Below are 26,676 nucleotides of genomic sequence, written 5' to 3' on the forward strand. Positions count from 1 at the left end.
TTGAGTCCCTGCAGGAATCTTCTATCTTGGGAGCTTTGTGATCAGAAAATATATCAGTGACACACTGCAGCCTTTTAAAAACAAAGTATTGTTGAATAGTCAACAGGAATGAACTAGTCAAAGTCTTGTATTAAAATAATGAGTAAGGCCTACACACATGAATATTACCTAAACTTTATTCTTTCCTTACAAGTTTTGGGTATGTTCCACTCAGCCTAGACATCCCTAGTCGTGGCCTGGGAGAGAGAGCCAGCCACTGCAACATTCTCTCAGATCTGGTCTACACTTACAATTTAGATTGACCTAGCTATGTTGCTGAATGCCATAGTTAAGCCGACCTAACCCCTGGTGTAGACACAACTAAGTCAATGGAAGAATTACCACCATTCAGGGACGTGGATTGCCTGAATTGATGGGAAAACCCTTTCTGTCGATGTAGGAAGCACCTGCACTGCCGTGCTATAGTGGCATAGCTAGGCTGCACCCATGCTGCTGTATCACTTGTAGTATAGAGGTAGCCTCAGTGCCCCTCTGTCAGATACTCCCCTCCAGGCAGTGCTGCCTGCTCACCCTCCTTCCTCTCTAGGCTGGAGTCTTTAATGGTTTAGTTCCCTTTGATCTTAGGCATGGGGCTGGGAAAAATAAAACTGCAAGTCTTGCAGGAGGGCATTTTCCAATAATGATGCCCCCATAGTTCTCTTGAGTACCCTTGGTAATCTCTTGGGAGGTTTTGTCTCCTACTTGTTTTCCCCTAACAGCTTCCTCTGATTTAACTCTGGGCAGTCAAATACAATAATATCAAGCTGGTAAACTGAGGCATATAATTTTCATAGAAGTACAGAAATCTCCACATTTTCCACAAGGGGGTGTGTAAAGAATGTGCTTAGAAGATGCAGAACATTTTTGAGGCAAAATATTTTAATTGTAGAAAAAACGTACTGCAATTTCCTGATTTATAGTTTAGGACAACTTTAAAAGGTGTTTGGTATTAAAGGAATAAACAGGTAATTAGAAGTATCTGCTTATTTTCTGAATGTACTTCTTTATTTTTTTTTAAAGGTGGTTATCATCCCGTGAAAATTGGAGATCTTTTCAATGGCCGGTATCATGTAATTAGGAAGCTAGGATGGGGACACTTCTCTACAGTTTGGCTATGCTGGGATATGCAGTAAGAGATCTACGTATATATATATATATATATATATATATATATATATATATATATATATATATATATATTTGCCTTTAAACTTTCTCTTTTCCATTTCTAATCAAGTAAATGCTGATTTGTTATATGTGCAATAACTGCTGTTTTAGATACAGGCTGAAGCTATCCAGGTGTTTTGTTGTGTCTTTGTTGTTGTTTGGTAAACAACTGTATATAGAGATGTCCACAGTGTTTTTCTCCTTTTGGTTAAGGATGTATTTTATAAAACTTGTCAGAAGTTGAAGTCTAAGTTTTATTTTCTTAACAAATTATCAGTGCTTATTGAATTCACATGTTTTCTTGAGCTGGAGAACAAGTTAATGTTTTTATTCCTCCTGTATCCTTAATAGTAAACCTAATTGTATTTTGATTAAATGGTAAAATAGAATTGAAATTCTTCTTTTAAAGTCATTATCATTTAAAATATTAATAATTCTGTGATTTCAATATTGTAGAAACAATGCATAAAATACAGTTCTAAAGGTATTGTTATTCTCTGTCATAATGCACTAAATTACGTCAAATATTTTAATTACTGTATTATTGAGAATTTAGGAGTTTCCCCTTAATTTTAAGATAAAATTACCAAAACTTTCCAGATATAATCCTCTGAAGTATGCTTCATAACATCTTTTAGCTCTGGTCATTTGTTGAATAAGTTTTTGTTATTTTCAAGGGGGAAGAGGTTTGTTGCAATGAAAGTTGTAAAAAGTGCCCAGCATTATACAGAGACAGCCTTGGATGAAATTAAGTTGCTCAGATGTGTGAGTATTATACTAAGTGCTTAGTACTGATAATGGTAAATTATGTATAGATACAATGGAAGTAAATGCTTTCGAACATCATTATTTTCCCTAAATCTGTTTTCTAAATATATGACATTACTTCATTGTCATTATTTGTAAGGCTCTATAATCTTGCTTAAATTTTTAGAAAAAATTTATTACCCTTATAAGAAGATGAGTTATTTCCAGTATCTTCTTTCTTTGCTTAGGTTCGTGAAAGTGATCCTAACGATCCAAACAAAGACATGGTTGTACAGTTAATTGATGACTTCAAAATTTCAGGGATGAATGGAATACGTATCCTTTTTTGGCTATTCTTCTTATATTAAGATTAAAATGAAGAGGACAAATGAGTATTTAGTTTTCATACATTAATGTCTTAGTGTATGCAGGGTGAGTAATTTTTCAAAATAATCTGCTTTCTTTAATTTTTTTTAAAAGTAAAATTTAAGACCATCTCAGAGACATTTAGTCATGCACTGTATTACAGTGTGTAATTCGCTTTCCCTAATGAAAATAGCTTAATAGTTCTAAATATAATGAAGAATAAAAGATAAACATTTTAAATTTGTTCCTTGATGAACAGGCTTGCCCACGAAAACATCAGAAGACAGGGTATTTTTAAAAAATTGAAATTTTATTTACAGTGACCAATGTTCATGGTTTGTCTAACCTTTCCAAATAACATAGTTAAGAAACATGTTGTGCATTAGTTAGTGTACTGTGCTTCATTATTATTATTATTATTTTATTATTATAATAAATCCTGCAGTACATTCAATTAGTGTAGGCTGAAAAAGATTTTTTTCTAAAAACAAACAAGCAATTTATGTTGAAACATTATTAGATTAGATTCCAATGTGTGTTACTGTTGTAATATATATAGAGAAACTTAAAAATGAAGGGGTAATCACTCACTTTAGATAAGGAAGAATCATCAACTAATCAGTTATTTTGTTCCTATCCTTTAAATTGTTTATTAATATAAAATGTAGATATGTTATTGGCTGCAGTGTTCTTTAATTCCTGTAACTGGCTAGAGGAGAGATTCTTAGTGACAAATAAAAAACACTGGGTACCTGAATCTTTATGATGCTTTCTAGAATTACAGTCTGTAACAATTCTGATGAAAAGCCATATAGTAAAATATAGTAAGGATAGGAAATAATAAACGTGGAAGACTGGATAGATTACAGGATTGGTAATAGGGTCTGGAGCCTTTTACCTCTAAATCTTTGGTTGAAATCCAGCCCAGAGCATAGTGAGGTTATGTTCCTCCTGTCTGATGGAGGCCAGTGGGGAGATCCCGAGTTGGCTCCTGAAGAAGGTGGTATGCCTCTCCTACTGAGAAGTATAAGTACACGAAGTTGCTTTGTTGCTTATGTGATCCTTTTAGTGAGTTACTGATTAGATGTTAACCTCTTTTTTTCTTTTTTTTTTTTTTGTTTGAGAAATGTTATTGAGAAAATATCTGCCAGCACACCTGGATTTGATAGATTTTTTTGACATATTTCAATGAGACACTAAAATGAAACAATCCTCATTAATATGCTTGATGATTCCCTGCTGCTGCTGAACTATCTTTGCTGATCATGTTTGTTCTTCTTCAAGTAGTGTCCGTATGGGTGCTCCACTGTGCCTGGGATTGGCGACCTTTGGTAGCAGTGCCTGTTGGGCTGCATATGCGCTTCTCACTGTCTCACGCTGTGAGCAGTGTCTATATTAGTGTTTCCCAAATTGTGTTCCGCATGATGTGAACAGGTGTTCCATGAAAGAATCAGAATTTAAAAAAAGGGTCTTTAAATTTTTTTTAATTTTAAATTTGGCAAATTTGAAGCGTAGTTTACAACTCTTTTTGAATGACTATAATTTAACATAAAACTCTTTTTCCGGTTATTGATATGTCTCGTATTGACTATAATGGCTTAAAGAGAACGCGGCATGCAAGCATGTTGATGTCTACCCCTTTCGGGCACGTTTCAGTTAGTGACGTCGTACCCCTTCTGCTCGAGGCTGCGCGAACTGCAGCGGTATGCACACACCATTCTCTTTACGCCATGTTGAATATAACATATTCACTCAACACTTTCAAACCGGTGGGTCTTTACCGTATGTGCAGTAAGCACAACTAAACTAGTTTCACTCAAAACAATATAAATATTTGTAACTAACAAAATTTGACAAAAATCAGTATTTCTAAATGTTGTTACTAAACCTAATCACCATGAATTTGTGGCTAAAAGAAGGAACTTTGAAACGAAAAGCAAGTTCTTCTGGTACTCCAACTGTGGCCAAAATAAACGAGCAAAATATTGTGACACTTCAAAGTGAGGATGAACAATTGCAGTCTTTTGTTGTTGAAAAATCTGTGAGTACTGGTGAGTTATCCAAGGCGAAAGAATTTCCACCAAAGTATATCAAAAACAAGAAGAAGCAGGTGTTAAAAGACCGAAATGAAAGTGTGATGAAAGTTATTTGTCTTTCGGTTTTACGTGTGTTGGAAATAAAGGTGTTCCTGATGCGCAGTGTGTCGTGTACAACAAAATACTAGCAAACAGTTCATTGGCTCCTGCTAAACTTCGTAGGCATTTGGAAACCAAGCATGCTGAATACAAAGACAAAGATATAAGTTTTTTCAAGAGGCAGTGTGACTCACTTGGAAATTGTAAACTTTCGATGATTAAAATTGCTAAAACAGACAACAAAAGTGCAACAGTGGCATCTTATTGAGTAAATTACCGTATAACGCTTGCCTGAGAAGCTCACAGTATTGGAGAAACGCTTATCAAGCCTTGTGCGAAAGATATTGTAACGTGCATGTTGAACGAGCAGTCTGGTAAAAAAAAAAATTGATGCTGTACAGTTGTCAAATAATACTGTTGCATGCCGTATTAAAGATCTTGCTGATGACATAGAAAAAGAGCTAGTTTGTGGACTGAACATTTGCCATGAGTATTCATTGCAGCTAGATGAGTCCACTGATGTTTCAGGACTTGCTGTGCTACTAGTATTTGTCCGATATACATTTAATATTATTATTGAAGAGGACCTGTTCTTATGTGAATCTCTGCGAATCAACATGACTGGAGAAGAAATATTCAACTGCATCAACAATTTTATCAGAAAGCATGAAATTAGTTAGGGAAAATGTATTGATGTATGTACTGACGGTGCTCGGGCAATGATCGGGAAGATGAAGGGAGCTGTAATGTGAATCATAAGTGTGGCACCAGAAAGCATTAAGAACCATTGTTTTCTACACAGACAAGCACTTGCAGTTAAAAAAAATACCAGCATATCTGAAAATTGTGCTCAATGAATCAGTACAAATTATCAATTTTGTCAAATCTCGACCACTTCAATCCAGGTTATTTAAAATTTTGTGCGAGGAAATGGGTAGTCAGCACAAAACACTTCTTTTACATATGGAAGTGAGGTGGCTATCCAGAGGAAAAGTGCTTGTGAGGCTTTTTGAGCTTCGTAGTGAACTACTGGTATTCTTCACTTCAGATAATTCAGGACGAAAATTTAATGACTGTCTGACAAATTCCTTATGGCTAATGAGACTGCATATTTTTGCAAAATTAAATTAAATTAATCTGTCGCTGCAAGGAAAGAATGTGACCATTTTTACTACAATGGATAAAATTTCGTCGTTAAAAAAGAAACTGGAATTCTGGGCATCTTCTGTAGAACAGAATAACTTCAACTGCTTTCCTACACTACATGAATTTCTGACTGAAGTACATTCTACAGTCCATGAAGAAGTTTCCAGTACCATTTTGCAGCACTTACGTGACTTGCAGGCCTCTTTATTAGAATATTTTCCTACAACTACTGATGATAATGCTTGGGTTCGAAATCTGTTTGTAATTACAGCCAAACCAGTCAGCTTTACTGCGCATGATTATGAAAGCCTAATTGACTTAATTTCTGATTCTGATTTGAAAGAAAAGTTTAAGGATCTTCCACTGAATAATTTTTGGAGCAGCCTAATAGAAGAGTACCCTAATGTGGCTAACCATGCAGGTCGAGTGCTCCTTCCTTTTGCCACAACTTATTTGTGTGAGACCAGATTTTCGTATTATACTGCAACAAAAAACAAATATAGGAATAGACTTGATGCTGCGCTTGACATGAGGATTCAACTTTCCAGCATTATTCGTAATAGTAAGCGAATTTGTGATAGAAAAATGCAGAAACACCAATCCCATTAAATCCAAACTTGTATTTCTGTTTATAAAAATAGATCTTCCTAGTAAAAATCTAATTTGTTTGGTGTTTGTGTAGATATAAAAGATATATTTTTTTAAGTAGAACACTGTTTTTAATTTTGACTCTTGCACTTGATTTTTGTACTACTTTATACGCGCTTTCCAGTTAGAAATTGTTAGTTCAAGTAATTTTAAATTTGTATTTTTGCTTTGTTTTATAAAATAAAATATATTTGAGCATAAATAATGCAATTTTATATTTGAAAACAAAAAAACTACAAAATAATTTTATAAGTGTTCCGTAATAGGCTAAAAAGTGTTCCGCGGCCAAAAAAGTTTGGGAAATGCTGTTCTATATAGTGCTGTGCGCTCCAACCACCCTCAGTCCTTTCTCAACCTCTTTTGGTCTGGGACGGAATCCTGAGCAGAGCCCGCCATACATCTGTAGCCTTTAGTAATAGTAGTGTTTCTGTTATAATTTTCTAGATGTTAGAAATTTCCTTTATTTTTCTCTCTCTCCTGGAAAAAAAAATATTTTTTTCCATTTCTCTTCCCTCCCTGTTATTCTTTACCTGAGCATAGGTTTCCTTTTTTCCTGCACCCTTCCCAATTGGGAAGTCCTCCCTTTCTCGGGGTTATACCCAGATCCCCTGGGTTCAAGAGGTGAGGCCATCATCGTGAGCGATGGGCACTCACAGTGTGTACGCTGTCTCAGTGCGGAGCTCGTCATACAAAAGTGTATCCACTGCCTCAAATGTAAGGCTCGGTTCAGAAAAACTGAAGCTAAAACTTTTACTAATGGAGAGCTCTCTGTGACCAGTCTCAGACCCTGGCCCTGATACCTCTCCTATGTGTCAGCCACCATTGGCACAGTCATTGGCCAACCTCATTCGCTATGTACCATCAAGAGAAAAAAGAAAAGGAGTACTTGTGGCACCTTAGAGACTAACCAATTTATTTGAGCATAAGCTGTCGTGAGCTACAGCTCACTTCATCGGATGCATACTGTGGAAACTACAGAAGACATTATATACACAGAGACCATGAAACAATACCTCCTCCCACCCCACTCTCCTGCTGGTAATAGCTTATCTAAAGTGATCACTCTCCTTACAATGTGTATGATAATCAAGTTGGGCCATTTCCAGCACAAATCCAGGTTTTCTCAATGTCTTCTGCAGTTTCCACAGTATGCATCCGATAAAGTGAACTGTAGCTCATGAAAGCTTATGCTCAAGTAAATTGGTTAGTCTCTAAGGTGCCACAAGTACTCCTTTTCTTTTTGCGAATACAGACTAACACGGCTGTTACTCTGAAACCATCAAGAGAAAATCTGTTCTCTTCAGATTAAAAAAGAAATGTGCCACTAGTTCACCCTTTAAGGAGCCGCCTTAGAGAAAGACTTCCCTTGTGAGGTCAATAGCCTCAACATTTTCAGGAGTGAAACTTCGTGCCTGTGACCGTCCAGGCACTTCCAATACCAGCATTTAGGGAACATCTAAGGAACCTAAATGGGCAGGACTGCAGGAAAAAAAACTGCCACTAAGAACTGAGAAGGACAGTGCAAGACTTTTGAAATAGGTACCGACCGTCTCAACTAAAATAACTCTGAGTGCTTCGGCACTGACCAAACCCTTGGTGCTAGCCAAGTCTTTCACACTGAGCAAGCCTTCGGCACCAAGCAAGCTCTTGGCACCAATGCAACCTTTGGTACCGCCTATTTGCCGCTTGAGAGACTGCTGAGAAGTCATTCTCAGCACCAGCAATGCCCCCAACCTGTATCAGCCACCAGTGCTGATGATGCTCCTGCCAGTACCACAGGAGTTTCAGTACCCACAAGACTTGATCATCTCTGATGCTCGATGTCCGATGAAGTGAGCTGTAGCTCACAAAAGCTTATGCTCAAATAAATTTGTTAGTCTTTGAGGTGCCGCAAGTACTCCTTTTCTTTTTGTGGATACAGACTAACATGGCTGCGACTCTGAAATCTGATACTCCAGAGTCACCATTTTTCCGTAACAAGCTCCCTGCAGTTCATGCCTCTTCCCCGGAGACACACCACCACTCCCCTTCATCACTGAGGACCACACCACCCTTCTCTAATGAGGAAGAGGAGGAGGAGTACTCCATTGCACTGTGCACTCCACCCTCCTGTCAAGGGCAGCCACACACATCTTCTCATTCTCAATATCCAGATACCAGAAGTTATCCAGGTCTCTGGTACTGACCCCCATGGATGCAACCCCCCATGCCAGTTGCCCCACATTGGCCTTATTGGGACCTAGGGGCTGTGTGCATATAGAGTGCACTTTCCCAAACCATCCGCGGAATAGAAACAGAGACAAATATGCTTTCCATCTTCATCAGTGTCTAGACCGCCTAATGCTGAACCAGAAGCGCTAGAGGAACAGGAGGAAGAAATGGAAGAAGAGATTCTCCCACTTCTCATCTTTCCCTGATGAAGTCATAATGCCACCACCTCCAACATCGGTGGATGATTTTAAACCATTCCAAGAACTGTTCCGCAGGATTGCAGATTCTCTCCAGATCCCTCTGGAGGAAGTCAGAGAGCAACAGCATAAGTGGCTCGATACTTTACAGGCCTTTACATCAGCAAAGATAGCACTCTCAATCAGTGAGGCCTTGTTGGACCCCAACAAGGTGATCTGGTAGACCCCAGAGTCAATACCATCCACCTACAAATGAGCAGACAAGAAATACTATGTCCTTGGTATGGCTGGGGAATTCCTTTTGTTCCCATCCTACTCTGAATTCCCTGGATTGTTAATGCAATACAAGAGAAGGGGCAAAAACACCACTTTAGGATAGCCCCCTACGACAGGGACTGAAAGAGGCAAGACATCTTTGGTCGTAAAGCATACTCTTCCGCTGCACTCCAGTTCCATATTGCTAAATATGAGGCACTTGTGGCCAAATATAATCACATAAACTATTCCAAATTCCAGGAATTCTGTCAACACCTACCAGATGAGAAGAAGGAACAGTTCCAGGCACTGGTGACGGAAGGACAACTTCTGGCCCGTACGGCGCTACAAGCCTCTCTGGACTCTGCAGACACAGCTGCACACTCTCTTGCAATGACAGTGGTGACGAGAAAAGCATCACGGCTTCACCTTTCCAGGTTCCCCAGAGAGGTGCAGACAGCTGTCGCAGATCTACCCTTTGAAGGTCTTCCTCCCAACTCACAGATTTTAAATGTGGTGTAGCTGCAATTACTAGAAGAAGGGTGCACAACTAGTTGAAAAACCATATTCCAAGCATAGTTATTGATGGTTTGCAGTCAACTTGGGAGGACATATCTAGGGAGGTCCTGGATCCAGTACCATTCAAATATAATAACTTGGATGATGTAGTGGAGAGTTCACTTATAAAATTGCAAATGACGCCAAGCTGGGAGGACAAGAATAGAATTCAAAGTGACCTTGATAAATTGGAGAATTGTCTGAAATCAATTAGATGAAATTCAATAATGACAAGAGCGAAAACTACACATAGGAAGGAAAATCAAATGCACAACTAGAAAATGGAGAATAACTGGCTAGATGGTAGTACTGCAGACTAGTGTCTGTGGGCTTCACAAACTGAATATGAGCCAGCAATGTGACACTGTTGCAAAAGACTGATATGATTCTGGGTTATATTAACAAGAATGTCATACGTAAGACATAGGAGGTAATTGTTCCACTCTACTGTGCACTGGTGAGGCCTCATCTGGAGAATTGTGTCCAGTTTTGAGGACCACACTTTAAGAAAGATGTGGACAAACTGGAGAGAGTCCAGAGTGGAGCAATAAAAATAATAAAAGGTTTAGAAAACTTAATCTGTGATTAAATGTTTTAAAAAATGGTCATGTTTGGTCTTAAGAAAAGAAGTCTGAGAAGGACCCTGATAAGTCTTCAAATATGTTAAGGGCTGTTACAAAGAGGATGGTGATCAGTTGTTCCCCATGCCCATGAGGATAGGACAAGAAGTAATGGACTTAAACTGCAGCAGGGAAGATTTAGGTTAGATATTAGGAAAACTTTCTTTCTATAAGGATAGTTAAGTACTGGAATAGTTACCAAGGGAGGTTGTGGAATCCCTGTCACTGGTGTTTTTTAAGAACAAGTTAGACCAACACCTGTCAGAGATGATCTAAGTATACATAACCCTTCCTCAGTTTGGGTTGATAGACTAGATGATCTTTCAAGGTCACTGCCAGCCCTGCATTTCTATGATGTTATGATTTTCATTCTGTTCATGAGTACTATTTTTTTAGAGGGACGTTGGGCTCTTTAGCTCAAGTGCAAAAAAGTATTATGGTTGAGCTAAATAAGAAGTTACTTTGAAAATTATCCTTATTTAAATCCCAGATGTCTGTATGGTCTTTGAAGTTCTTGGACATCATCTCTTAAAATGGATAATCAAATCCAACTATCAAGGCCTTCCTATCCGTTGCGTAAAAAGTATAATTCGACAGGTAAGATTTGCTAATGTTTTAATTTTTTTCCACAGTGTTGCTTTACTTTGATGTTCATGTGTTGATATTTCAACTGCAGATCATGCCAGGAAGTACACAATAGGTATTAATTGCATAGGTATTCCCACAGGTAGCTGTTGAGAGTATCCTTTCCTATAACATGCATTTGTGCACATTGCTTGCTTTGTGTGTGTTGATATTCCATTAGATACTGAGCTCTTTCACAAAACATATGCTTAAATTTTTAAGTCAATCTGTTTCTTACAAATTTAAGAGTATTTGAAAATAAGGAAATCCGTTTTCTTGATTAATAAATGGACCACAATTTCATCTTTCATACTGAGCCACCTTCAGAATATACAACACAAGATCATAATATAAACATAATATTTAAAAAATTAATACCAATTGCATCTCTGCCTGAAAACCAGATCCTCAGGAGATATACATTAAAAAACCGAGGATAGGATTTTCAGAAGTATCCAAATGATTTAGGAACACACATCTAAAGATGATTAGGTACTTTTGAAATTTCCACTTTTAGAGTTCTCTCTCATATGTACATTCCTACATTGCACCATACAAACCAAATTGCTGGGGAGATGAACTTACAGAAATAAAGTGCCAGAGAGGGAAAAGATCAGACATAGTATCTTACTGTTAGGGCCCTACCAAATTTATGATTTAATTTGGTATATTTCATGGTCATAGGATTTAAAAAATAATAAATTTCATGGTTTCAGCTATTTAAATCTGAAATTTCATGGTGGTGTAATTGTAGGGGTCCTGACGCAAAAAGGAGTTGTGGGTGGTCACAAGATTGTTGTAGGGGGAGTTGTGGTACTGCTACCCTTACTTCAGAGCTGGACAGCTGGAGATCAGTGGCTCCTGGCCGGGATCCCAGCTCTGAAGGTAGAGCTGCTGCCAACAGCAGCACAGAAGTAAGGATGCCACCCTTACTTCTGCCCTGCTGCTGCTTGCAGAGCTGGGCCCTCAGTCAGCAGCCACCACTCTCCAGCCGCCCAGCTCTGAAGGCAGCAGAGCAGAAAAAGGATGGCATGGCATGGTATGGTATTGCCACCCTTACTTCTGCACTGCTGCTGGCAGGGTGCTGCCTTCAGATCTGGGTGCCTGGCCAACAGCTGCCGCTCTCCAGCCGCCCAGCTCTGAAGGCAGCGTAGAAGTAAGGGTGGCAATACTGCAACCCCCCTAAAACAACCTTGCGACCCCCCTGTAACTCCCTTTTGGGACAGGACCCTCAATTCAAGAAATGCTGGTCTCCCCCCTGAAATCTTTATAGTATAGGGTAAAAGTACATAAAAGACTAGATTTCACGGTCTGTGGTGTGTTTTCCATGGCCGTGATGAAGTGAGTTTTAGCCCACGAAAGCTTATGCCCAAATAAATTCATTAGTCTCTAAGGTGCCACAAGGACTCCTCGTTGTTTTTACAGACAGCAAAGTAGCTCCTTATCTGAGCTCTACCATGTCAGATGCCTCTGTATCCCATTGCAGTGTTGCAGTGCTTTAGGTAGCCTTTAAAGAATGTCCTTGCCTTCCAGTCATGGGTGATTGTTTATTTCAAACTAGTGGTTCATGACTCCCTGTGTTCAGGAGCATGAGCCAGGCTCCCGCCTCTGGACTCACAAGTTTTGCTCTTCAGCTTCATCTTTTAGCTTTGGAACTTTGGCTTGTGAGACCTTGATTTCTTCACAGTGCTTTGTGTCCTTTAAGCCTCAAAACGTTTCAACTCTTTTTAGCTTCAGGAGGTCTCAGCAGATTTTCACTGTAAGGCTTGAAGGCTGTGTTCATGTGTTGATGACTGCTACTTAATTACAGAGCAGCCATCAGATTTCTTTGACACTAAGTAATGTGCCCACTAACAGGGACGGCAAGTTATATGGGCTCATGGTGCCTGGGCTCAGAGGTGAAAGTAAGCCGGAGCGCCGTACCGGGGTGGATCGGCTTCCCCAGGCGCAATGTAAAGGTCCTGCGGCTCCCAGCAGTGGTGGGAGCCCCCGGCCCTTTAAATTGCTGCCAGAGCCCTGGGGTAGCGGCAGCGGGGCTGGGATGGCGATTTAAAGGGTCCGGGGCGGTAGTGGTGGCTGGAGCCCTGTCCCTGGAGCCCTGCTGCCGGAGCCCTGGGGAAGCAATGGCGGGGCTCCGGGGACGATTTAAAGGGCCCAGGGCTCTGGCCGCCACTACCACCCAGGGCCTTTTAAATCGCTGCCAGAGCCCCTGGCTGCCGCTGTTACCCCGGGGAGGGGAAGGAGGTACTTGCCGGTACAGGGTGGGCCGGGGCTGGCTCTGACCTCCCCCAACCCCTCCCCTTCTGCCTGAGGCCCCGCTCCTTCCGGGGGCCAGAGCTGGCCGCAGCCTAGCCCCTTACTGGTAAGTCCCTAGACTTACTTTCACCCCTGCCTGGGCTCCACCAATAGTCAGGGCCCGGGGGCCCAGCTCCACCAATGTTTTGGGGCCGGGTCTCTCCCCCGGCCCCACCTGCCACCCCCATGCACCTCCCCCAAGTGTCCCCCGGCCCCCACTTGCTGCCCCCGCTCACTGCCTGGAACCTGCAGCTCACGCTAACTCTGCTCTGCCGGCTTCTGGCATCAACTGCTGCCTCAGGGTCCTAGTGCCCCCCTGCACTAGGGCCAAGGCAGGCTGCCCTTCCACCCCAGCCCTGAACCCCTGCCACACCCCAAACCCCTCATCCCCAGCCCTAGACAGAACCCTCACATCCCCCGCACCCTAACCCTCTGCCCTCCACACCCCTCATCCTCACACAAAGCCCTCATCCCCCACACCCCACTCCTCTGCCCTAGCCCTGAGCCCCCTCACACACCCCAAACCCCTCATCCTCACCCCTGCACCCCCTCCTATCCTATCCTATCCTATCCATCCTAGAGCCTGCACCCCTCACCGCCTCCTGCACACCCACCCCCTGCCCCATCCCGGAGCCTGTCCCCAAACTCCCTCACAGAACCTGCACCCCAACCCTCTGCACTCCCTCCCAGAGCCTGCACCCAAACTCCCTCCCAGAGCCTGCACCCCTAACCCCTTCCTGCACCCCCACCCACTGCCCCAGCCCAGAGCCTGCACCCAGCACCCAAGCCCCAGTCCAGGTCCTGCACCCCAGACCCCCTCCCCCACCCACATTCCCCCCAGACCTCCTCCCCCAACCCAAACTCCCTCCCAGAGCCTTAGGCAGGTGGGGGGCGGAGTTTAGGTGGGGGCGGGTTCTGGGCACCACCAAAATTTCTACAAACCTGCCACCCCTGCTCACTAGTTAGTCACTCTAGAGACCTGAGTTTGACACTTATGGTATGTCTACACTACAAATTTAGGTTGATTTTATGTATGTTGACATTGAGCCTCCAATTTAAGCAAGTCGATCTTGAATGTCCCCAGTATGCTCTTTGTGTCAGTGGAGTGCATCCTCACGAGCAGGGCTTGAATCAGCCGATGGAGTGTTGCACTGTAGGTAGCTATTCCACAGCGCATGGAGCTGAGCGGAATGTTGGGTTGGGCTTGCAATGCCTCATAGGACCAAAACAGTTGCGTGGGTGGTTATGGGAACATGGCATTAGCATCCCATGATGCACTTACCTCACTTCCTCCGTCCCTCCCTGAAATCAGTGGCAAAGAAACCAAGCCTTTTTTCCTAAGCCTGGGTTACCCGCGCAGACGCCACAGCACGGCAAGCATGGACCCCGCTCAGCTGTACACTGTTGTTGTGAGCATTACAAACACCTCACACCTTATCCTGCAGTATTTATTCAGCTGAAGCAGGAGACAACGTGTGGAACAATGTGATGCCATGCAAGCAGCACTGCTGGAAGCCTTGGAGTGGAGCAATTTGCAGATGCTGGCGACAGTCGCGCATGACCTTGACATGGTGGGGCGCTGCTTCTGGGCCCGGGAAGCAAGCACTGACGGGTGGGACCACATAATTATGTGGCTAAGGGATGACAAGCAGTGGCTGCAGAACTTTCGAATGCATAAGGCCACTTTCATGGAACTGTGTGAAGAACTTTCCCCAGCCCTGAAGCGCAGCAATACTAAAATGAGAGCTGCTCTGACCGTTGAGAAATGGGTGGTGATAGCTCTGTGGAAGCTTGCAACGCCAGACTGCTACCAGTCAGTGGGGAATCAATTTGGAGTGGGTAAATCTACCGTGGGGTCTGTTGTGATCCAAGTTGCCAGGGCAATAAATAGACTTCTGCTAAGAAGGGTAGTGACTTTGGGAAACGTGCAGGACATAGTGGATTGTTTTGCCGTGATGGGTTTTCCTAACTGTGGTGGGGTGATAAACAGAATGCATAGCCCTATCTTGGTACCAGACCACCTTGCCAAAGTACATAAACTGAAAGGGGTACTTCTCAATGGTGTTGCAAGTGCTGCTGAATCACAGGAGCCATTTCACCAACATCAACATGGGGTGGTTGGGAAAGGTGCATGATGCGTGCATCTTTAGGAACTCTGGTCTATTCAGAAAGCTGCAAGCAGGAACTTTCCTTCCAGACTGCAGAATAACCGTTGGTGATGTTGAAATGCCAATTGTGATCCTGGGAGACCCAGCCTACCCCTTTCTCATGAAGCCGTACACTGGCAGCTTGGATAGCAGTAAGGACCGGTTCAACCATAGGCTGAGCAAGTACAGAATGGTTGATGGAATGTGCCTTTAGATGTTTAAAAGCCCGCTGGCATTGTTTGGTTACTAGGTTAAACCTCAGTGAAAGCAATATCCCCATTGTTGTTGCTGCCTGCTGTGTACTCCATAATATCTGTGAAACAAAAGGAGAAAAGTTTCTGGTGGGGTGTGGGGTTGAGGGAGATCACCTGGCAGCCAATTTTGAGCAGCCAGACACCAGGACAATCAGAAGAGCACATCAACAGGCATTGCAAATTCGTGTGGCTTTGAAAACTCATTTCAGCAATGACCCACAGTAAAATGACACTTGTGTGTTGTTCCTTACCAAGCTGTCCCCTTCATTGCATGTACTCCCCTGTAAACTCCACCCCCACTAACCACTGTGCGATGAATGAATAAAGAGCCTTTTCTCCTCAATCCATTAAGTTTTATTATGCTCACAAACACTGAGAGACAGCAAAGAATAGTAAGATAACCTGGGGCAAAAGGGCTGATAGCACTGGTGGCGAGTGGACAGTTGGGGCGGGGAGAAACAAGGACAGCTTTCCTAAAATTGCACTGTAATAACAATCAAATGTGGGGAATGAGCGCCTTCTGGTCCTTGTACCCTCCCCTGGAGTTGAGTGCAAAGGATACCAGACTGCCCCCTCCCCCACTGCTGCATCCTAGGACTTCTGGGAGAGGAGGATGTGGAACTTGTGACGATGGCAGCAGGTTCAGCATAGGCTGCAGAGGGACTTTAGTGTCCAGCTGCTTTGCTTGAACCTCAGCCAGACGCCTCAACATGTCTGTTTGCTCCCTCATAATGCACACCATCTCTTCCTGCATCTCACGCTCGTGTTCCCTGCATGTTCTGCTGTCTTCGTGCAGGCTGTCAGACAGTGCAATCCTCCGCGCGCTGAGTTCCGTCTTGTCAGTCTCGGAGACACACATTAACTCATTGAACATGTCCCCCCGAGTCTTCTTTTTCCGCCTTCTAATCTGGGAAAGTCTCTGTCCCGGTGTGGAGAAGGCACCCATGGGTGTCGACTCCATGGGTGCTGTGGGGCTGGAGCACCCACAGGGAAAAATTAGCGGATGCTCCGCCCCCAGCGGCAGCCAAGCTCCCCCCACCCCCTCCTCGCCTCCTCTTCCCCCAAGCATGCCATGTCTCCATTCCTCCCCCTCCCAGCGCTTCCCTCCTGCTGCTTAACAGATGTTTGGCGGTGCTTAGGACTTTCCGGGAGGGAGGGGGAGGAGGCGGTAAAGAGGCGGGACAGTGGCGGGGACTTGGGGGAAGGGGGTGGAATTGAGGTGGGGCAGGGGTGGGGCGGGGGGTCGAGCACCCACGGGGCAGTGGGGAAGTTGGCGCCTATGGATGCACCGACAGACAAATTTTCGACTGCAAATAATCCAAAGCACAAGGGTAGCATTGACAGTGCATACATTGTTTCTGGTGCAAGATTAATTTTTTTTATAAAAGAAACACCTCTCAATTCACTCCCCTGCAAGTCACAAAGTAATTACAAATGCTGGCTACTGCAAGAGTCAGTTTGCTGCTCCAGCCATGGTGAGTAAGGCCACGAAGCATGGGCGAGAGGTCTTGTGCTGCGGCTTTTGTGAAGACATCCTTGGGATCAATGTTTCCAACCTCAGAAAAGCCCTTTTCCCCCTCATTTAAATGCTGGTTGCAATACGTGGTGATCCCTTCCAACCACTACCAGGGCACGCTCAGGAAAGCATGGTTGTGTGAGCCAGAATTCACTAAATGGGCAGATTACTTGTCAAATTGCTTGCGGTTTAAGGGCTAGCATTTAAAATTTCCCCCATTTCCCCTAGGTGACCATATGCGATAACCCTCTCCTGAGGGTAACAGAGGCGGAAAGGGAGCACATCCTGCAAGCGTCTGGGTACGCTCCTGGTCCTTATTCTGCAATGCTGTGTACCACAATGATGCCAGAAGAGTTAATACTGGAGTGGTGCAGGAAAGTGTCCTACCATGGTGGACAAAATGAGGCAGCTCTTCCCAGAAACTTTCTGGAAAGGGTTGCAGAGTGCCTCCATGAAAGGTTCTTAGAGATCTCCATGGAGGATTCCAGGGCCAACCCTGTGCACATAAACAGTCTTTTTCGGAAAGCACCCTCTGCATAGCTGGAGTGGCCACTGATAACCACTGTACCTATTTTTTTCTTCAGATTCAACATTAAAAATAATAGCATGTAACCCCTACAGTTTAATTGGAAATGTATACTCACCAGAGGTGCCTTCCGCAATATCATGCTCCACTGACAATTGGTCCTGTGAGGGGATAGGCTCCAGAGTTAAAAAATAGTTCTTGGCTGTCGGGGAGGATGGATCCTCCGCTTGCTTGCCTCGCATTCTCCTCCTCTTTCTCATCAGCAACGTCCTCCTCATTGTTGCTCGAGGTCATCCGGGCTCCTGGGAGGTATCCAAGGAGTGTTTTGGGGTAGTGGTGGGGTCGTCACCAAGAATTGCATGCAGCTCCTCATAGAAGCAGCATGTCTGTGGCTCAGAACCAGAGCATCTGTTCACTTCCCTTGTCTTCTGGTACGTTTGCAGAAACTTCTTTATTTTCATGCTTTATTTTTTTCATGCTTTATTTTCTTTATTTTCATGTTCCTGGTGTAGCCTTTCTCTCCCAGACCCTGCACGATTTTGGTGTAGATGTTAGCGTTTCTTCTGCTGGATTGGAGCTCTGCCTGCACAGACTCTTCTCCCCACACAGTAATAAGATCCATCACCTCCTGTGTACTCCATGCTGGAGCACGTTTGCGGCCTTGGGTATCATGACCAGCTGTGTTGACGAGCTCTCCACGCTGATCAAACAGGAAATGAAAATTCAAAAGGTCCTGGGGCTTTAACAGACGGGCAGTTGTTTCCTGTGTACCTGGCTGAAGTGCAGTGGGGTTGAAAGTGCTCTCTAGAGTGGTCACAGCAGAGCACTGTGGGATACCTCCTGGAGGCCAATTCATTCGAATTACACAACGCAGTGTCTACACTATCCACATGTCAATGCCTGGATGTCGACTCAAGCGCTATGGCTCTCTTGGAGGTAGTGTACAAAAGTCAACTTTACAAGCCCTTTAGGTCAGCGGAAGGGACTTGGATGCGTAGACACATACTTTATTAACTCGACCTAATGCAGCTTATGTCGACCTAACTTTGTAATGTAGACCAGGTCTGACTCTCATTCTGAAGATGGGGTTACCAACCCATAGCTGTCATTTTCTACATAGAGAAAATCTTCCTGGAGTAGAATAGGTTTTGGAGTTTTATGGATGGAGTAGAGGAATTTGGAGACATAACCATAGGCCCGTGAAAGAGATGCAGGCAAAACAGAGGTATTTTTGACAGATCATTTAGCCCCTGTTGCCTTTAAGGCCAATTAGTCTGCAACAGCGATAGCATCCTTGGGGTAACTGTCTTTGGAACGAGAGCTAACACCAGAACTCAATGATCAGCTGAGACTTGATGCTTACCAAAATCCACACCGAAGCCCCTGAGTTGTGGGGTCTTAGTGGAGTCCTTCACAAACTAATAAAGGCTATTTTTCTTACATGGTAAGTCACTTCTCAATAGTGGTGTAGGTTCAAATGGAGTAGGATCATTCAATGAGTGTGTTTTATACAGCTGTAGCCTCCAAATTTTCGAGACTACAGTGGTGTTAAGGAAAACTTCTAAAATCCCTTTCCAAGGTCATGATAAGTACTTAGCTTAGTGGACATATTGTCATGCCAGCTCTCTTCCCATGTCTTACCCCATGAGCCTTCTCTTAACAAAGTCAGTGTGAAAAAGTTTGGAAGTGTTACTAGAGGCAGAGGCGGCATGTTTGTATAATTTTTGGTGATGCTCAGAACAGGTCCAAGCACCCCATCCACACACACACCTGCCTAAGGCTCTGGGAGGGAGTTTGGGTGCAGGCTCTGGGCTGGGGCAGGGGGTTGGGATGTGAGGGGGGGGGTGGGCTCTGGGTGGAAGTTTGGGTGCAGCCCTGCAGGGTCTGGGCTGGGGCAGGGGGTTGGGGTGCCCAGAACGGGTCCAAGTCTGCCCCCCCACACCTGCCTAATGCTCTGGGAGGAAGTTTGGGTGTGGGAGCGGGAGAGAGAGGGCTCTGGGAGGGAGTTTGGGTGCGGGCTCTGGGCTGGGGCAGGGGGCTCTTATATTGGTGGAGCATAGGCACCACATGCCCATACAACTCGCCACCCCTGACTAGAAGTGGCTTAAGTCCCTTCCTCAGCCCGCCCAGCTTTCTCATTTCATTTGGTATCCGTGCACTCGGCAGGTGGCTCTGTTGTTGCTAGGGGATCATGACCAGTTTTCAAAGCTAGGTGTCTAACATTTGATTTAAAAGCTGCAGGTGCTCAGGACCTCTAAAATTAAGGCACTTTTATTTGGAAGCCTAAATAGGGATTTAGGAGACTGATTCTGTAGGGGCTATTTATGACTGTTACATAAAGTCTTACTTTTTTTAAAAGTCTGACTTTTTCCTACTGAAAAGCCTAAATTAATTAATTAGCAGTTGATATAGCCCTTGACTGAGGACTCAGAACTCCACTCATGAAGCAAACTAAATTCTACTTAATTATTATGTATTAAGAGCAAGAATAAAATAAAATAGACAGGTCATATAACAGCACAATGCAATTCTGTAGTTCTGCATTGTTCTGCAAAACCAACCAAGATGCATATTAAGATTATTTCAAATTTCACTCACTTAGCAGCATTCATTGTCAGTTACAGAAACAAAGGCTCCAGTTATGAAAAAATTTATTGTATTATTCAAGTGAGGCGTTTAAACTTGTAGGTTACTTGTCTTTTCTCATGCAGGCTGCAGGGGCTTTAAGATAAACAAATTGGTATCTGAAGGATTTTTATCTGGATATTTAAGTGGAAGGTCTTTAGACGTTGTTTCAGCTAGGCTATTAATACTTAAGAGTGTGGGAGTAATTCTTAAGCTCTGTCCAGGTGTAGTCCCAGGTACAAAGTGAAGTAGCTGTGGAATTGCATTATGTTGTGATGTGACTTACCTGCGTTTTTGATTTCTTGCTTTTAATAATAAAATTAAAATTTGGTTTACTTGGTGGGTTGAGTCCCAAGTAATTTATCTTCAGCTATACAAAATGCAATTACTTGGGTCTTTTTCTGTTGGAAGTCAGCCTCTGATAAAACTTTTTAAGAGTTAAAGACTTTGTTTAACATGAGTTCCAAGAGATGAATATTCCCTACATACAGCTTAGGCACACAACTTTATAAATGTTGGCCCACACCTATATGGCTGTCTGCATTTTTTTATTTGTATGATCAGACAACCCTGAACCATGCCAGGCTTCTATAGCCCATGGTGAGTCAGCCACTAGAGGCTGACAAAGAATTATTCAATTATAGATACATATGTATATGTCTACATAGGCTGTAGGTGGTATGTTCACTGAATACTGATGTTTGTATTCAGTTTTTCAGGAGTGTTTTTGCTTCAGTATCACAGTTCTGTGGTTCTGCTCCATGGCTGGGGAGCCCAGACTCTTCTGTCTTCTACAGTTTTGTTTTCTCTGGATGTCTCTCCTTGGAATTGGTTGAATTTTGTTCTTTTGTTTGATGGAACACACCCTACCAGTCCTTGAGTAGTAGGCCTGATGTGGTAATTACCAGGGAGGTAATCTTTTTCTCCTTTTTTGTTGTTTGTTTAAAACAAAAACAGAAAAAAACCTGTTCCTTGCTCTATGTTGCCTTTGTTCTGTCTGCTCTTGTTCGTTAAAATTGTCTTTTCCATTGGGATATCTTCCTCCAGCTGCTGCTGCTGCTTTTTTTTCTTATTGGTATTACAGTAGAGTTTAGGAGGCCCAATCACTGTTCAGGGCCCCATTGTACTACCAAATAACATGAAAACAATCCCTGTTCCCGAGAGCTCGGAATCTAGGTTTGTAACAAGATGTGACAAGCTTCTGATTACGCAGATTCCTTCGAAGATGGTATTTTTAGAGAAGTGAAAATTACTTGTGTGTAATTCTTCTTCTCTGAAGATATCATCTTGCAGGATTCTTACACACACACCCCTCTGCCCTGGGAGTTCAGAGGAGTTTTCTTTAACCAGTGGTGAAGTATTTACATCTAAATGCCTTCGAAGAAAGATTTTTTTTTTTTTCAATCGTTCTTTTTGGTGATCAGCCTGCAGTTTCCACGGTAAACATCTGATGAAGTGAGCTGTAGCTCACGAAAGCTCATGCTCAAATAAATTGGTTAGTCTCTAAGGTGCCACAAGTACTCCTTTTCTTTTTGCGAATACAGACTAACACGGCTGTTCCTCTGAAACTTGGCTTTATGGGGAGCCTTAATTTCCTGCTGAATTAGTATCGGACTGAAATGTTAAAGTGAAATTGGTCGTAGTTGGTGGTTCAGGGAAGTGTGGGACCACCAAGATGGCAGGCAGTTGTCAGATGCACTTCACCACAACTACTGTTCTTTGGAGCCAAAAACTTCCAGAGTTTGTGGTTTTCCACCTATGTCTCACTAAGAAGCTGAGATCCAGGAGTGAAAAAATTTTAAGATTCAGAGAAACAGAATGAAGGCAAGTATCCTTCCCTTATTAACATTATAGGATTAATCTCCATAGGGAATTAAATATTTCTTCTTTACCATGTAAACTTTATTTTGTACTCTCATACAAAGTTGTTTCAGATAGTGATGTGATCTATCCTTTACATCTAGGTTTTGAGTCAGATTTGTACAGATGTGAATTACTTACTTTGATCCATTTTACACATTCTTTTGTTGAGTTTTTCTTTTTATCCCTATTATGTAATGGACATAATTCAGGAATAACTGTCAGTGTATGACTAGTATTATGGTCCGTTTTCTCTAGCATATATTCCCAATGTCTTTTTCAGAGTAAGGCATTCCCAAAACAGCTGGCTTGCACGGAACATACTGGATTCAGCTAATTGTATTGTATCCATTTCAGTTAATTGACATGTTCTTGTTTTAGGATGTCCATCTATAATCTCAACCAGATGAGATCAATGTGTATTTTTTCCTGGGATAATTTCCCATTGGCCTTGTAAGGTTGTTGTTTGCATAAATTAATGAATCAGCACACATTTTTGTGCATGATTGTTGTTAATCTTGATTTCTTTAATAGGTTATCTAGGGATGATTGAACTGGTTCTGGTAATACAGATTCAAGTAACTTTTGAGAAAGTTCTTTGAATAATATATAGGTCTAAAGCTAGTTTAATCCAGATTTTGTCAGGAAAGAAGGCAAATCTCTAGACTTTGAAAATATGACTAAGTATGAGCAAAGAAGTCAAAAGCCAAAATACTTTCAAAATTAAGTTACTAAAAATTAATTCAGAAATAATACAAATAAATTAAATGAACCCCTACTAAAAATATATAGTTTAAACCTATGCTCTGACAAAGAAGCTGAAACAATCCACATACACTTCATTAAAAAAAAAATAAGGGTAGGTGAACAATCAGTTATGGAAGGCGGGGGAGAGTTACGTATAGTGGAGATGGGATGAATGGAGTACGTGGAATTGTATGGATGATACAACTAGTGAACCACAGTGTTGCCAGATGGTTTATCTCTTAAGGTATGCAGCTTTTCATCCTCTCTTCTGTGGTTTGGCATAGATAAATAAAACTTGTACAGTAGATATACTGAAAGTTAAATTTTGTTGTGAAACAATCTAGCTGTTGCATTGTTTGCTGGACAGTAAACATTTTTATTTAAAACAGATTATTTCACTATTTGATATAATACAGACATCTTGGGGGACAGTCTAAAAAAACCATGTAAATCTGTACTTTACAAAATGCTTTGTCAGATTTAGAACACTGGTTGAAAATTTGGTTATAATCTTATTCAGATGCATAATTCAGGCCTAGTTTTAATCAGTAATTGCTTTTTTAGTTGTTTAATAGGAAACTTAATTTCAGTGTTGAGCAGCGTTTGATCTATTTTCTTCCCCCAGATCAGAGCTGTATGAAATGTTATACAAGAGCCGATTCTGTGGAGCTGCAAAATGATCTGTTGTCAGAGGGAAAGTCCTGTTGTTCCAGTGGGAATGCTTGAAAGTGCAGATTTACTAATGTTGAAGGAGTATTCCTTTGGGCAGTAAAACTTAAAGCACTAGCTTATCTGACAAGGGACATGCTCTGAAATTGAAAAGATCCAAAATTAGCATCTTGTATTCCATCTGTGAACATTCTTGATTTTTGTGTAAATGAACCATGTGTAGTAAGTAATAGACTCTCAGAGGCATAATGGTCTGCAATCCCGGTTAACTATCAATGAGAGAGAATCTGATAAGTGGTGGCAAAGTATCTCTTGATGTGGAGCAGTCAAATTCTTATATATATGACCTTTCCAAGTGAGAAACTATACCACAGTTTGGATCCCCCTAAACTATATCTATAGGGATATTAACGGAATATTTCCTGTCTGTATTTTTTGACACCCAGGAAAATGTAGCTTTTCTTATCCATTTCAATCTTCCCCTTGCCAGATGATGTAAATAAAAACTAGGGATTATGCCCAGTCTTGGTCTCAGTCCCTGTATAGAATTTGATATTTTTCTCACACAGGTTTAGTGCATCATCATACCTTCTATTTTTAGTTTAAGCTATCTGACTAAAGTTCAGGCTAAGAACATTCTTATCTATAAATCCTAACATTAGTATAATTCTTTGTCACAGATCATGAAACTCAGTGTTATTTATATCATAAATAATAATTTGAAATTACATCACCATAATAGAAAGGATCACTGTGCCAGCAAGCCTCTTAAATACATTTGGTTTAATTAAAGCTTTTAGTACTTTTTGCTGGTGTGTAAGAACTATTTTCTGTGTAATATATGTACCCTGCTAATGCAACAAAATAAAATGTTTGTGGTGTTCATTTTTTTTACCGACCAATAATCTATAATAATTTTCTATCACTTGAGACTTTCAAATTCGTCACCAAAAATGTTTCTCAGCTGGATTAGTGGAGAACAGGAACCAAATAAATAAAATAATAATAATAGTTTAATTATTATCAAAAGATGCGATTCAAGAGATGTATTTCTTTTAAAAGAAACCCCAACCAAAATTAAATCTTAACAATACAAAGGTCCAATAAAAATTTGAGCTTTTTGGTTTTATCCTCTAATTCCAAAACTGGGCAAAAATTTTTAACTTTATCTAGTGTGCAATTGCAAATTTTAGTCCTATGTCTGAGAATCAGTTACTTAAGCTTCACTGAATTCCTTGTCTTTCTACCATTAAAACAGAGAGTTTTTTGGGGGGAAAAAACTTAGGGCCTTTAATGTACTCTGAGAATCTTTGTCTTGGTCTCTGTGTTATATAGACATTGTTAAAATGAGGAGATATTGTAGTAGATGGAGTAGAGGAATCGTGAGTAAAGCTGCTCAGGAATTTTTCATTTAAATGTTTTTAACTGGAAAATGCTGATTCGTCAAAACCAAAACTTTTCATTGGGAAAGGGCTTGGCTGCACTTGCGAGTTACAGCGCAGTAAAGGAGCCCTGGACGCACTAGCTCACTACCTGTCCACACTGGCAAGGCACGTAGAACGCTCTGACTCCGCGGCTACAGTGCTGCTGGTACTACACCTCAGTGAGTGGAATAATGTTTACTGTGCCCTTGCTGGGGTGCCGCAGCGCCAGGGTGAACGAGGTGTTGCTTTACTGCGCTCTGATCAGCTTCCGGAAACGTCCCATAATCCCCTTAAGTTAGGTGGCCACTCTTGTCATTGTTTGGAATCGGCTGTAGGAATGCAGAAATGCCCTTTGAAAGCTCCGTTTCTGACAGCCTGCTGCTTATCTGCTCTGAGACAAAGCAAGTCATTCATGTGGAATGCTGTGTGTGAGAGAGAGTGGCGGGGCGGCGACGGGGGTCTGTTGCTGTCTGAACTTACAAGACAGCATGCTGACATGCTCTCAGCCCCCCAAAAACCCACTCTCTCTCCCCCACATACACACAACACACTCCCTGTCACACTCCACCCCACCCCACCCATTTGAAAAGCACGTTGCGGCCTCTTGCATGCTGGGATAGCTGCCCATAATGCACCGTTCCCAATGCCGCTGCAAGTGCCACAAATGTGGCCACGCCAATGCGCTTGAAGCTATCAGTGTGGACAGGCTGCAGCACTTTCCCTACTGCACCCTACAAAGGCTGGTTTAACTCAAAGCACTCTACATCTGTAAGTGTAGCCATGCCCAAAGTATGTCAGGTCAAGGATAGAATTTCTGGTGAAAACTAGAATGGTGGGGGAGAGAGAGAGGATTGATTCTCTAGCCAAGTGGTTAGGGCATACCTAGGGATTGGGATAGAGAGGTTCAAGTCCCTGCTCTGCTTGGTGTGGAGCAGAGAGTCAAATCTGGGTCTCTCACATCCTCGGTGGGTGCCTGAACGACAAGGCTATTGACAGTTCTGGAGTGGAGAATCTCTCTCCTGTTTTTTGTGAACATTTTTTGAAAGTTCTCAGTTTCGTTCCAGTGCAGAGCAGGAGAGTTTTTTAAATCTCAAAAAATTTTGCAAAATGGGAAAACCATTTCTCAACAAGCTCTAATCACGAGCACTTTCTTGATGTGGATATTACTTTAGTGTCCTTTTTCTAAAACTTGGACTGCTTGTCATCATATATCTTTTCAGGATAAACTGCGGTTTCTATCCTTTAAGAGAATAATCCCTGCTCTTTCAGTTGGTTTTTCAAATAAACAAGCAAATTTTGGAATTTAGTGGACCAGACTTGCACGCACGAATCCAGATTAGTGATTCCAGTATTAGGTTTTTGAACCCACACATTTAGCTTTTAAAATTCATCATATCTTGAATGATTCTGAGAAGGCTTGGATTAAGAATGTGCTGTGTAATGTCTTGATAAAATGTTTAGAGGGGCACAGGGTTCTTGTGGATAAAGCACAGGGATTCTATTTTCCACACTGCCACAGGCTTCTTCAGCGACATCAGATAATTCACTTAACCTGTCTGTTCTTAATGGTGTTGTGAGGCCTAGTTCATTTGTGATTGTAAAGTGCTTTAAGATCTTCTGATGGACAGTGCTGTAAAAGTGCAGATTAATATTATGAGGGTGTCATTTTTTTCTTGTTACCAATTTTGCACCAGAATTTATGTAGATTTGTGTGATAACTTGCAGGCTGCTTCCTGTGTATACTGTAAAAAATGTGCCCTGGGCTAAATAATCTGTGACGGCCAATATTTTATAACAAATAAATTTGAAATGCCAAAGGTGTAATAGATAAAAGTGGACAAATCATCATAACATCTTAGTCACGTTGGAAACTGAGGTAATATTGTATATCTAAGGAAAA

At 42.2% G+C, this 26,676-nt stretch overlaps 1 protein-coding gene across 11 annotated transcripts in view; it reads left to right on the forward strand.

Annotated features, from left to right (window-relative positions):
* SRPK2 (SRSF protein kinase 2) overlaps nucleotides 1-26,676 on the forward strand; it is a 310,269-nt gene that overhangs the window by 200,360 nt on the left and 83,233 nt on the right. For 10 of the 11 annotated variants that reach the window (XM_048836381.2, XM_048836386.2, XM_048836387.2 and 7 more), the window contains 4 exons: nucleotides 1,060-1,168; nucleotides 1,884-1,971; nucleotides 2,202-2,289; nucleotides 10,580-10,686. In XM_048836381.2, coding sequence (XP_048692338.1) covers nucleotides 1,060-1,168; nucleotides 1,884-1,971; nucleotides 2,202-2,289; nucleotides 10,580-10,686 — 392 coding nt within the window. The remainder of the gene's footprint in view (nucleotides 1-1,059; nucleotides 1,169-1,883; nucleotides 1,972-2,201; nucleotides 2,290-10,579; nucleotides 10,687-26,676) is intronic. The other variant, XM_075124499.1, reaches the window with a different exon arrangement.

The sequence above is a fragment of the Caretta caretta genome, chromosome 1 (genome assembly GCF_965140235.1).
Source record: "Caretta caretta isolate rCarCar2 chromosome 1, rCarCar1.hap1, whole genome shotgun sequence".
Classification (NCBI taxonomy): Eukaryota; Metazoa; Chordata; order Testudines; family Cheloniidae; genus Caretta; species Caretta caretta.